The sequence below is a fragment of the Heteronotia binoei genome, unplaced genomic scaffold (genome assembly GCF_032191835.1).
Source record: "Heteronotia binoei isolate CCM8104 ecotype False Entrance Well unplaced genomic scaffold, APGP_CSIRO_Hbin_v1 ptg000795l, whole genome shotgun sequence".
Taxonomy (NCBI): Eukaryota; Metazoa; Chordata; class Lepidosauria; order Squamata; family Gekkonidae; genus Heteronotia; species Heteronotia binoei.
Genome location: NW_026800092.1, coordinates 26,361 through 38,866, shown reverse-complemented (window position 1 = coordinate 38,866; position 12,506 = coordinate 26,361). Strand labels below are relative to the sequence as shown.

General features: G+C 52.4%; 1 protein-coding gene across 1 annotated transcript; it reads left to right on the top strand.

The window, feature by feature from the left end:
* The first annotated feature begins 760 nt into the window (after positions 1–760).
* On the top strand, positions 761–9,516 carry LOC132590798 (secreted frizzled-related protein 2-like). Its single transcript, XM_060263724.1, has 3 exons — positions 761–1,267; positions 8,235–8,312; positions 9,196–9,516. The coding sequence occupies exons 1-3, from the start codon at positions 763–765 to the stop codon at positions 9,498–9,500; spliced, it is 888 nt and encodes a 295-aa protein (XP_060119707.1). The 5' UTR covers positions 761–762; the 3' UTR covers positions 9,501–9,516.
* The last annotated feature ends 2,990 nt before the right edge of the window (positions 9,517–12,506 follow it).

Genomic DNA, 12,506 nt, shown 5'->3' with positions numbered 1-12,506 from the left:
AAGGAAGGAAGGAAGGAAGGAAGGAAGGAAGGAAGGAAGGAAGGAAGGGAAGAGAGGGAAGGAAGGAAGAAAGGAAGGGAGGGAGGGAGGGAAGAGAGGGGAGGAAGGAAGCAAAGAAGGAAAGAGGGGAGGAAGGAAGGGAAGTGGGAAGGGAGGGAGGAAGGGAAGGGAGGGAAGGAAGGGAAGGGAGGAGGGAAGGAAGGAAAATGGATGGAGGAGGGGGAGGAAAAGGTGGAAAGAAAGCAACTTGAAATCCATTCTCCAAGCCGCCAGCTAGCTTGGCTTGGAGAAGAAGATGACTGCGGATTTATACCCTGCTCTTCTCTCTGAATCAGGGACTCAGAGCGGCTCACAATTTCCCATATCTTCTCCCCCCACAACAGACACCCTGTGAGGTGGGTGGGGCTGAGAGAGCTCTCACAGCAGCCGCCCTTTCGAGGACAACCTCTGCCAGAGCTCTGGCTGGCCCCAGGCCATTCCAGCAGGTGCCTGTGGAAAAGTGGGGAATCAAACCTGGTTCTCCCAGCTAAGAGTCTGAGCGCTTAACCACTACGCCAAACTGGCTCTCTGATTTAACAAGAGAAGGGATTGACTGAGAGCAGTGCCTTCTCCGAGCCGGCTGACGGGGCAGCGGAGGCTTCAAGAGCCACACAAGATGTGCGAAAGAACCAGAGTTTGGCCACCCCTGGCACAGCCTGTCTTTGAAAGCCAAGGTCGAAGCCCTGCTCTCATCCCAGTGTGCCTTTCTCCTCCAGGTTCCCCATGGACCTCCGCCTCCTGCCTTTGGCTCTGCTGCTGGCTGCCTGGAGCTTCCCCTCCTCTTCCTCCTCCCCCCCATCTTTCCCCCACCCCCTGGCCCACCTGAGCTCCAGGCGCAGCGCCTGCAAGCCGGTGCCCGACACCATGACTCTCTGCCACGGGGTGGGCTACAGCGAGATGCGCCTGCCCAACCTCCTGGGCCACGACACCGTGCGGGAGGTCCTGCAGCAGTCTGTCTCCTGGGTGCCCCTGCTGACCAAGCAGTGCCACCGCGACACCAAGAAGTTCCTCTGCTCTCTCTTCGCCCCCGTCTGCCTCAGCGAGCTGCAGGAGCCCGTCTTCCCCTGCCGGACCCTCTGCCAGGAAGTCCGAGAGGGCTGCAGCCCCGTCATGGCCGCCTTCGGCTTCCCCTGGCCCGAGATGCTGAACTGCAGCCGCTTCCCGCAGGGCAATGAGCTCTGCATCCCCCCCGCCGGCCAAGAGGACAGGCTGCCGCCCCAGAAGGAAGGTGAGTTAGGAGGGACAGCGGAACCCCTGGCGGGGGCACCAGCAGTGCCAGGGCGGGGGGCATTTAATTCTGGGTACAAGCTTCCTCTTCCGCTCATGTTTTCTTGCTCAGAATCTATTGCTAAATCTCTAATAATCCTGGTAATTCAGCCTTCTTCTTCTTCTCCTTTTCCTCCTCCTTCTCCTTTTCCTCCTACTTCTTCTCCTTTTCCACCTCCTTCTTCTCCTTCTCCTTTTCCTTCTCCTGCTACTCCTTCTTCTCCTCCTCCTTCTTCTCCTTCTCCTCCTCCTCCTTCTTCTCCTTCTCCTCCTCCTCCTTCTTCTCCTCCTTTTCCTCCTCCTTCTTCTCCTTCTCCTTTTCCTCCTCCTCCTTCTCCTCCTTTTCCTCCTCCTTCTCCTCCTCCTCCTTCTCCTTTTCCTCCTCCTTCTTCTCCTTCTCCTTTTGCTCCTCCTTCTTCTCCTCCTCCACCTCCTTCTTCAACTTCTTCTCCTCCTCCTTCTCCTCCTCCTCCTTCTTCTTCTTCGAGAGCCAGTTGGGTGACATAATTAAGTGCGCAGACTCTTATCTGGGAGAATCGGGTTTGATTCCGCACTCTTCCACTGGCAGCTCCTGAAATGGCCTTGGATCAGCCAGAGCTCTGGCAGAAGTTGTCCTAGAAAGGGCACCTTCTGTCATAGCTCTCTCAGGGTGTCAGTTGTGGGGGAGGAAGGTCACGGAGATTGTGAGCCACTCTGAGATTCGAAGTGGACAGAGGGGTATAAATTCAACATCATCTTCTTCTTGAGAGCCAGTTTGGTGTCGTGGTTAAGTGCGCAGATTCTTATCTGGGAGAACCAGGTTTGATTCCCCACTTCTCCACTTGCCCCTGCTGGCATGGCCTTGGGTCAGAGCTCTCTTATCTGGGAGAACCAGGTTTGATTCCCCACTCCTTCACTTGCAGCTGCTGGCATGGCCTTGGGTCAGCCAGAGCTCTCTTATCTGGGAGAACCGGGTTTGATTCCCCACTTCTCCACTTGCAGCTGCTGGAATGGTGTTGGGTCAGCCAGAGCTCTCTTATGTGGGAGAACCGGGTTTGATTCCCCACTCCTCCCCTTGCAGCTGCTGGAATGGCCTTGGGTCAGCCCCCCCTCCCTCACAGGGTGTCTGTTGTGGGGAGGGGAAGAGAAAGGAGATTTGTAAGCCACTCTGAGAATCCTTTGGGAAGCGAAGGGTGGGAAATAAACCTAATCTCTTCTTCTTCCTCTTCTTCAGCGGGTGTGTATATGTGCAGTGGGATTAGGGAAAGAAAGGCGGTGATTGTGAAAGATAAGTAAGGGGGTAAAGACATGGTTAAAGGGATACCATTAAAAAAAACCTTTGCCAAACATAAAGGGAGGTTCAGGCGGCTGTTTTGTAGGGCGGTGAGTAACACTCACACCAAGATGGATCACCATGCGTGTCTGTCTGTAGCGAGGAGGGGGGGAAGCAAGAATCCAGGAGCACCTTAAATGCTAAGAAACTGTGCGGCAGGGGAGAAGTGTTTGTGAGTCACCGCTCACACACCCTGCCACAGATTTTGTTACTCACACCGATGTGATCGCATCGTGCCTTCTCCCCTTCGAGCAGCAGTCCGGCTTTCTAGCAAAGGCTTCTCAGCTAGCCGCATCTCCTCAAGATTAAAATGCTTTCAAACCCATTTGCACAGATAGCGTCAGTGTTGCCAAAGGGCGAAACCGCTTCTTTTAACAAAGAAGAAGAAGAAGAATTGCAGATTTATATCCCGCCCTTCTCCCTGAATCAGAGACTCAGAGCGGTTTACAATCTCCTATATCTTCTCCCCCCACAACAGACACCCTGTGAGGTAAGGGGGCTGAGAGGCCTCTCCCAGCAGCTGCCCTTTCAAGGACAACTCCTACGAAAGCTGTGGCTGACCCAAGGCCATGCCAGCAGGTGCAAGTGGAGGAGTGGGGAATCAAACCTGGTTCTCCCAGATAAGAGTTCGCACACTTAACCACTACACCAAACTGGGAGGGGAATCAAACCCGGTTCTCCCGGATAAGAGAGCTCTGGCTGACCCAAGGCCATTCCAGCAGCTGCAAGTGGAGGAGGGGGGAATCAAACCCGGTTCTCCCAGATAAGAGCTCTGGCTGACCCAAGGCCATTCCAGCAGCTGCAAGTGGAGGAGAGGGGAATTAAACCCGGTTCTCCCAGATAAGAGAGCTCTGGCTGACCCAAGGCCATTCCAGCAGGTGCAAGTAGAGGAGTAGGGAATCAAACCCGGTTCTCCAAGATAAGAGAGCTCTGGCTGACCCAAGGCCATTCCAGCAGCTGCAAGTGGAGGGGAGAAGAAGAAGAAGAAGAATTGCAGATTTATATCCCGCCCTTCTCCCTGAATCAGAGACTCAGAGCGGCTTACAATCTCCTATGTCTTCTCCCCCCACAACAGACACCCTGTGAGGTGGGTGGGGCTGGGAGGGCTCTAAAGATCCAGGTTGGTCTGGTATCTGTGGAAGTCTGCATGGATATCAAAGCTTATACCCAGAATTAAACTTTGGTTTCCCTGGACTCAAACTTTGTTATGTTACAGTAAAGGGAAGGCTGCTGGTGAAAATGGACCTCCCCTCCCCCCCCCCCACATCCCTTTTAGTCTTTACTAACACTTATCCTGCATGCAGATATCCTCACACTGTGCCTTTCTGTGTCCTTCCCTCCCCAATCTTACACCTCACCCGCAATAATGCAGTGTCTGATTTGAACATGGACACTGGTAACGGAGCTTGCAATAAACCCAGATGCCAATTTTGCTGCCACCTAGACCCAGACAGCACAGTCACTGAACTTAACAACATCAACTAAACCATCTCGGTTTAATATTAACTTGCTCATCTTTTAACATTGTGTATGCCGTTAAATGCCAACAGTACCCACTGCAGAGGTTGCCTGGAGACCTAGAGCGGGGAAAGAGAGTTCAAGAGTCAAGGGAGCTACTGAAAGGAGGAATGGAATTAAAGAGGGGGTGTGTGCAGGATTCCCCCCTAATTTCATAGCTCTTGGAGGAGCTGTATTTATTTACTAACCTTGGTGTCAAGACAAAGAGAGATGTATAATGATGCAAATGGTGGTCAGTGATTGATTTGGTACATGTGTGCTTCCTTCTCCCACTGGTGCCAAAAAATAATTTCCTAACCTTTCCCTGTGCTGGTCTTATGAGGACTGTTAATCCCAGCTTTTGTTTTTAAGAAAAAGTCTCCTAGCATGGTTGTGTTGTCAAGTGCATACAATCAATCAATCAACCTTTAATGGCATATAAAAACAGGTTAATAAACAGTGGGTTAAGGGACAATAAATTTATTGATTGATTGATCCAGTGCATACATATGTATTTCGTCTTTCTGTGCGAAGAAGCAAAGGTGTGTGTGTAATATTTGTTCACGTCTTGCGGCTCTCAAACATCTGCCGTTTATTCTGTGTGGCTCTTACATCAAGCAAGTTTGGTCACCCCTGCTCTGGACAATGGAAGCCCCAGGGCTTAACAAAGATATTGGGTTCTTATCTTACTACATGTGCTAAGTCACTCAGTTCTCACATCTGTTTATTAACTCCATTATCTTTGTGCTAATTTGCTGCTACTCACACTTCTTACCAACTGCTTTAATCCACTCTTAGCTATACTCATCCCTCAGATATTTATGCATTTTGACTCTATTTTGACCTTCCAGGCAGCTAAACTAGGGATGCCAAGTCCAATTTCAGAAATATCTGGGGACTTTGGGGGTGGAGCCAGGAGACTTTGGGGATGGAGCCAGGAGACACTGGAGTGGAGCTAGGGAGAGGGGGGGAAACGGCGCCAAGGAGCGCGGCGAGCCGCCCCATCTTGGAGCGGGCGGCCACTGCGCTGCTGCCGCTTCTTCTCAGCTTCACCGTAGCTGCTCCTCCGAGATGGGCTCAGGTCCTAGAAGGACCCAGATTCGCGGCTCGCCACGCTCCTGGCCTGCCTCCACCCTCCCCTTCTCTGATTTTACCTCAGAGGCGGAGCGGGCGATGGCGCTGCTGCCACCTCTTCTCGGCTTCATCTTAGCTGCTCCTCCGAGATGGGCTCAGCCTGAGCCCATCTCGGAGGAGCAGCTACGGTGAGCAGAGAAGAGGCGGCAGCCGCGCAGCGGCGTCGCTCGCTCTGAGATGGGGCGGCTTGCCGCGCTCCTTGGCACCGTTTCCCCCCCTCCCCCCACTTCCGTTTTTTTGGGGAGCGGGGAAAGAGGCTGGAAATCCTGGGGTCCCCCGCCAGGGCGGGAGGGTTGGGAAGCCTAAGCTAACCCCCCCCCAATGGTTAGTGGAGTCTGTTTCAATGTGTCTGAAGAAGTGTACATGCATACGAAAGCTTCGATTCAGAATTAAATTTCAGTGGTTTTAAATGTGCTGCCCCTGGACTCAAACGACTACACCCGAGCCAGTTTGGTGTAGTGGTTAAGTGCACGGACTCTTACCTGGGAGAACTGGGTTTGATTCCCCACTTCTCCACTTGCAGCTGCTGGAATGGCCTTGGGTCAGCCAGAGCTCTCTTATCTGGGAGAACCGGGTTTGATTCCCCACTCCTCCACTTGCACCTGCTGGAATGGCCTTGGGTCAGCCAGAGCTCTCTTATCTGGGAGAACCAGGTTGGATTCCCCACTCCTCCACTTGCAGCTGCTGGAAGGGCCTTGGGTCAGCCAGAGCTCTCTTATCTGGGAGAACCGGGTTTGATTCCCCACTCCTCCACCTGCAGCTGCTGGAATGGCCTTGGGTCAGCCAGAGCTCTCTTATCTGGGAGAACCAGGTTGGATTCCCCACTCCTCCACTTGCAGCTGCTGGAAGGGCCTTGGGTCAGCCAGAGCTCTCTTATCTGGGAGAACCGGGTTGGATTCCCCACTCCTCCACTTGCAGCTGCTGGAATGGCCTTGGGTCAGCCAGAGCTCTCCTATCTGGGAGAACCGGGTTTGATTCCCCACTCCTCCACCTGCACCTGCTGGAATGGCCTTGGGTCAGCCATAGTTCTCACAGAGCTGTCTTTGAAAGGGCGGCTTCTGGGAGAGCTCTCTCAGCCCCACCCACCTCACAGGGTGTCTGTTGTGGGGGGAGAAGATATAGGAGATTGTGAGCTGCTCTGAGTCTCTGATCCAGAGAGAAGGGGTCTGCAGTCTTCTTCTTCCATTTGCAGCTGCTGGAATGACCTTGGGTTAGCCATAGCTCTTGCAGGAGTTGCCCTTGAAAGCGCAGCTGCTGTGAGAGCCCTCTCAGCCCCACCTGCCTCACAGGATGTCTTTTGTGGGGGAGGAAAATAAAGGAGATTGTGAGCCGCTCTGAGACTCTTAAACGTGCACTTGACTCCTACTTTGTTCTATTGGTAATATGTTCAATAAAAATAGTTCTGCTTCAAAATGGACATCTCTTTGGGGGGGGGAAGGTAAAGGAGATTGTGACTGCTCCGAGATTCAGAGTATAGAGCGAAATATAAATTCAAAGATTTTAGGTTTTCACGGCTGGTAACATCATTAGGGTTTGTAGAATCTTTCGGGATCAAGTGCCGTGTTCTACTGGAGAAAGTTTTCCTTCCAGACGTTTCGTTCTCAGCTGCGGAGAACATCCTCAGTGGCGTTGCAGCCGGAGCAGGCGCTCAGACCTTCTGGGCTGCTGTGCATTGAGTGGGGCCAGGGCTGCTGGAGAGCTGCTATTTCTAGGCTGGAGGGGGTGTGGTGAAAGGGCAATTGGTTTGTGGATGTGCCCATTGTTTGGTGGGGCTTCCTGGGAGGGTTGGAAGGGGTTTGAAGATAACAGTCAACAACCATCTTCCTTATCTTCAAACCCCTTCCAACCCTCCCAGCAATTAACACAGAACAATGGTCACATTCGACAGCCAGTTTCCTTATCACTACCCTTCCAGGAAGCCCCACCAAACAATGGGCACATCCACAAACCAATTGCCCTTTCATCACACCCCCTCCAGCCTAGAAATAGCAGCTAAGCTACAAGAGGCCTGAAGGGCTTGGGAGGAGACTCTGGGCCTTCTCGAGGGGAACCCTTAACCCAGAGTGGTGGCGGCACTTTGTAAGACCCCCCTGAGTCGTGACAGGAATAATGGAGTGCCCAGCAGCAATGTCCCTCCCTCCTAGGGTTGCCAAGTCCAATTCAAGAAATATCTGGGGACTTTGGAGGTGGAGCCAGGAGACATTGGGGGTGGAGCCAAGATCAAGGCTGTGACAAGCATAATTGAACTCCAAAGGGAGTTCTGGCCATCACATTTAAAGGGACAGCACACCTTTTCAATTCCTTCCTTTTTTAGGAAATAATGAAGGATAGGGGCACCTTCTTTTGGGGCTCATAGAATTGGACCCCCTGGTCCAATCTTTTTGAAACTTGGGGGGTATTTTGGGGAGAAGCATTAGATGCTATACTGAAAATTTGGTGCCTCTACCCCAAAACACAGCCCTCCCAGAGCCCCAGATACCCACAGATGAATTCTCCATGATTTTCTATGGGAATAAATCTCCATAGGGAATAACAGAGTTCCCAGCAGACATTTCCCTCCCCTCTCCCCGCTTTCTGACGACCCTGAAGTGGGGGGAGGGCCTCCAAACCGGGGGATCCCCTGCCACCACCTGGGGATTGGCAACCCTACTCCCTCCCCCTACCCTGCTTTCTGATGACCCTGAAGCTGGGAGAGTAAAACCTCCAAACGGGGGGGGGGATCCCCTGCCCCCACCTGGAGATTGGCAACCCTAGTTGGGGAATTCCTGAAGACTTTGGAGTGGAATCTCAGGAAGGTGGAGCTTGGGGTGTAACGCCATCGACGCCACCCTCCAAAGCTGCCGTGTTCCCCAGGGGAACTGACTTGTCTTAATTTGGAGAAGAGTTGTGATTCTGGGAGGTCTCCAGGCCGCACCTGGAAGTTGGTAGCCCTGCACTTCAACTCTCCCTGACGCTCCCCAAACTGTCTTTGTCTCCCCCGCTGCAGATGTCGTCTGTCCCGCCTGCCTTGACAAGGGACACAAGGAAAAGGAGTTTTTGGAAATCTTCTGCAGTCAGGATTTTGGTGAGCTTCCAGTCTCGTAAGGGTGGGTGCCGGGGGCGGGGCTGGCGGGCCGGGATTGGGGCCACTAACAGATGGGCAGCGTGAGGAGCAGAGAAACGACACAGGCGACTGTGGGGGAGGGTACGGTTGCCAACTCTGGACTAAAATTCCTGGCGATCTGGGAGGGCGGGGCTTGGACCTCAGCTTTAATGCCACAGAGAGCACTTTCCAAAGCAGCCCTTTTCTCTTGGGAGACTGATCTATATAGTCTGGAGTCCGGTTATAATTCTGGGAGATCTAGGGTTGCCAATTCCCGGGGGGGGGGGGGGGGGGGGCAGGGGATCCCCCAGTTCGGAGGCCGTCCCACTGCTTCAGGGTTATCAGAAAGCGGGCGGGGGAGAATGTCTGTGGGGCACTCTGTTATACCTTATGGAGATCAATTTCCATAGGGTATAATGGAGAATTGATCTGTGGGTATCTGTGTCTCTGCGGGGGGGGCTTTCTTTGAGGTAGAGTCACCGAATTTTCAGCATAGCGTCCATTGCCTCTTCCCAAAATATCCCCCAAGTTTCAAAAGGATTGGACCAAGGAGTCCGATTCTATAAGCCCCCAAAGAAGGTGCCCCTATCTTCCATTATTTCCTGTGGAAGGAAGGCACTTAAAAGGAGCACGGTCCCTCTCAATGCGATGGCCAGAACTCTTTTTGGCGTTCACTCGTGCTTGTCACACCCTTGCTCCTGGCTCCACCCCCCCCTCCCCAAAGTCCTCAGATATTTCTTGAGTCGGACTTGGCAACCCTAGAGAGATCTCCAGGCCCCACCTGGAGGCTGGCAACCCTGTGGGAGAGGGAGAAGTTGCCTAAGCCACGGGCCACTGTTGACGGGCAGCCCTTCTCTTTCCCCAGCCCTGAAAATGAGCGTCCGGTCCTCGTCCGGCGTGGAAGGAGACCTGAAAGTGGTCCCGGAAAGCAGGGGCCGGACTCTGTACAAGAAGGACGGCTGGTCAGAGGAGGAGCTGAAGAAGCCGGTGCTGTGGTTGGCCGGGGGAGAGGCATGCGCCTGCCCGGAGCTGGCTGGGCCGGAGTTCGTGGTCCTCGCCATGGGGCACAGGGTCGCCGGTCGGCTGGTCATCTCGTGGGTCAGGAAGTGGCGGCACGGAGAGAAGGAGCTGAAGAAGTTCTCCCGGGCCGTGCGGAAGCTGCGGTGCTAGGGGTCCCTTCCGCCACACCCACCGCTGCTTCCCCAAGACACATCTTTGCTTTTTCTCCTGGCACCGACTCACCAATATCTGCATAGACCTCAGAAGCTAAGCATTGCGTAGTCCTTGGATGAGAGACCACCAAGGAAAACCAGGGTTGCTGTTCTGAGGCAAGCAAGAGCAAACCACCTCTATTTGTGACGTGCCTACGTTGTGCAGGGGGTTGGACTAGATGACTCTGGAGGTCCCTTCCAACTCTTCTGTGATTCTAACAGGCTTCCTCCTCGGGAGGTGGTGGGCTCTCCTTCCTTGGAGGTTTTTCAGCAGAGGCTAGATGGCCACCTGACAGCTATGAAGATCCTGTGAATTTAGGGGGAGGGGTTTGTGAGTTTCCTGCATTGTGCAGGGGGTTGGACTAGATGACTCTGGAGGTCCCTTCCAACTCTTCTGTGATTCTACCAGGCTTCCTCCTCGGGAGGTGGTGGGCTCTCCTTCCTTGGAGGTTTTTCAGCAGAGGCTAGATGGCCATCTGACAGCTATGAAGATCCTGTGAATTTAGGGGGAGGTGTTTGTGAGTTTCCTGCATTGTGCAGGGGGTTGGACTAGATGACTCTGGAGGTCCCTTCCAACTCTTCTGTGATTCTACCAGGCTTCCTCCTCGGGAGGTGGTGGGCTCTCCTTCCTTGGAGGTTTTTCAGCAGAGGCTAGATGGCCATCTGACAGCAATGAGGATCCTGTGAATTTAGGGGGAGGTGTTTGTGAGTTTCCTACATTGTGCAGGGGGTTGGACTAGATGACTCTGGAGGTCCCTTCCAACTCTTCTGTGATTCTAACAGGCTTCCTCCTCGGGAGGTGGTGGGCTCTCCTTCCTTGGAGGTTTTTATACAGAGGCTAGATGGCCATCTGACAGCTATGAAGATCCTGTGAATTTAGGGGGAGGGGTTTGTGAGTTTCCTGCATTGTGCAGGGGGTTGGACTAGATGACCCTGGAGGTCCCTTCCAATTCTTCGATGATTCTATAATTCTAAAGGTCTCTTGCCTTGACCTAGGTGCCCAGGCGAGTCCGATCTTGTCAGCTCTTGGAAGCCATGAATAAACCAATAGAGAAGTCACTCCAAACCAGGGGTGTCAAACTCAGCTGTTACGAGGGCCAGATCTGACAGAAATGAGACCTTGTTGGGCCGGGCCATGTTGGGTTGGGCCAGACCACGTGTGTACCTATTTAAGATTAGGTAGCAGAGATATAAATTTTATAAAGAACACAGACAAACACAAATATATGTATTTAAAAAAACTTAAAAACATGCTTAAAACATTGGCACCCATTGATCTTAAGGATGATTTCTTTGTATTTCTCCCATGGGATCCAGGGAACTGGCTCTTTCCTTCCTTCCCCAGTGGACTGGGGGGAGGGAGCCTCAGCCAATGGAGAAAATAGAGGTTTTGCTCTGCAACTCCTGAGCAGTTGAGCAGCTGTGATGCAGAAGGAAGCAAGAGAGGGGGAGAAGGAAGCAGATGACAGCCAGTTGCTTGGGGGCCTGATAGGAGCCCTCCGGGGGCCTGATAGGAGCCCTCCGGGGGCCTGATTCGGCCCCCAAACTGCCTGTTTGACACCCCTGCTCTGGACTGTGCAGCAATAAACAACCCAAAGGGTTCTAGTGACCAAAAATTACCAAAGTGCAGGACTTTTCTTGCAGAAAAATCCCAGCAGGAACTCATTTGTCTAATAGGCCACACCCCCTGGCATCAACATTGTTTCACATTTGCATACTAAGCCATGCCCCCTGACACCAAGCCAGCTGGAACAGCGTTCCTGCCCCAAAAAAAGCCCTGCTGAGGTGTGATGTACTCCAACTTTCAACTTTTATAGGCAAAATGAAGTTTGCAAATACATGTACATATACAGAGCCATTACAGTACGAATATATTCCCACAAGGGATTCACAATATAAAGGACAGTAGAGTTCCGATGCACAGAAGGTCGAGTTGAGGTCCTCCTTCGAAGTTTCTCCTAGCAAAGGTTTGCTCTTCCTCCTCTTCAATACAGACAACTCCAGTAATTTTAAGAACACTCCGAATGGAAGGCAACTCCCAAATACTTCCTCCAGCTATTTCTAACAACATCTCATACAGTACATTCGCGTATAGGCACAAAGCCTCCACTCCCTTTTTACAAAACAGCAACACCTCAAAAAACCATCATGACTTTGCAAGACCCAGTAAGCTTCGTAGGCTGGGCAAGAAGCCGTGACTGCTCACATACTTTCCTCTTTTCTGTTTCTTTTTCTTTTGTGTGTTTGGGGGCAGGGTAGGGGCAATGAGGAAGCCAGAAATCCAGGACAAGTTTCCAGGACGTCTGCATGGCCAAAGGGGCAACAGTGGACGGAAAGACCCATCCGAGGAAGGAGGAGACTTCTAGAATTATGGGCCCATAACGCAGCCCTTGGGCATTTTTATCCAGTGAGTTCGGGCGGGGGGTGGAGAGGGCATGGTTCTCCTCGCCTCATTTTAGCCTTACTATGACTCATTGGGGTAGACTAAGCCGAGGGTCACCTTGTGAGCTTCACAGCAGAGGTGGGATTTGAATCTGGGCTCCTTGAGTTTTAGTTCAGCCTTCCGTCTTCTCTGTAACCATTACACACCGTGTCTTGCCTTCCCCTTTTATTACTTTCAGGTAGGGAAAGTGGAGTTCTTGTTTCCACAAGCATAATTTCTAGCAGCCGGGAGCGGTTTGAGAAAAGGCTTTCCTTCCCATGGTATCTCTGGCTCCCACATCAAAGAGGTTTTGCATGTTTTTGGAACTGTACAAAAACCTGATCACCTGTTTGACCAAAGGCACAAACGGGACGAGAACATGCGGTGTTCCCTCTTTTGCATGGCCTTTAGCCCTCTGAAAAGCCTGTCCAATATTACCATCGATGGGGTGGGATTCGTTTCTGAAATCTTCGGTTGCCCAATGTGAGATCTGCATTGTAGTGTGTTGTTTTGTTAATTATGTCTAATTAAAAGATGTTTTTT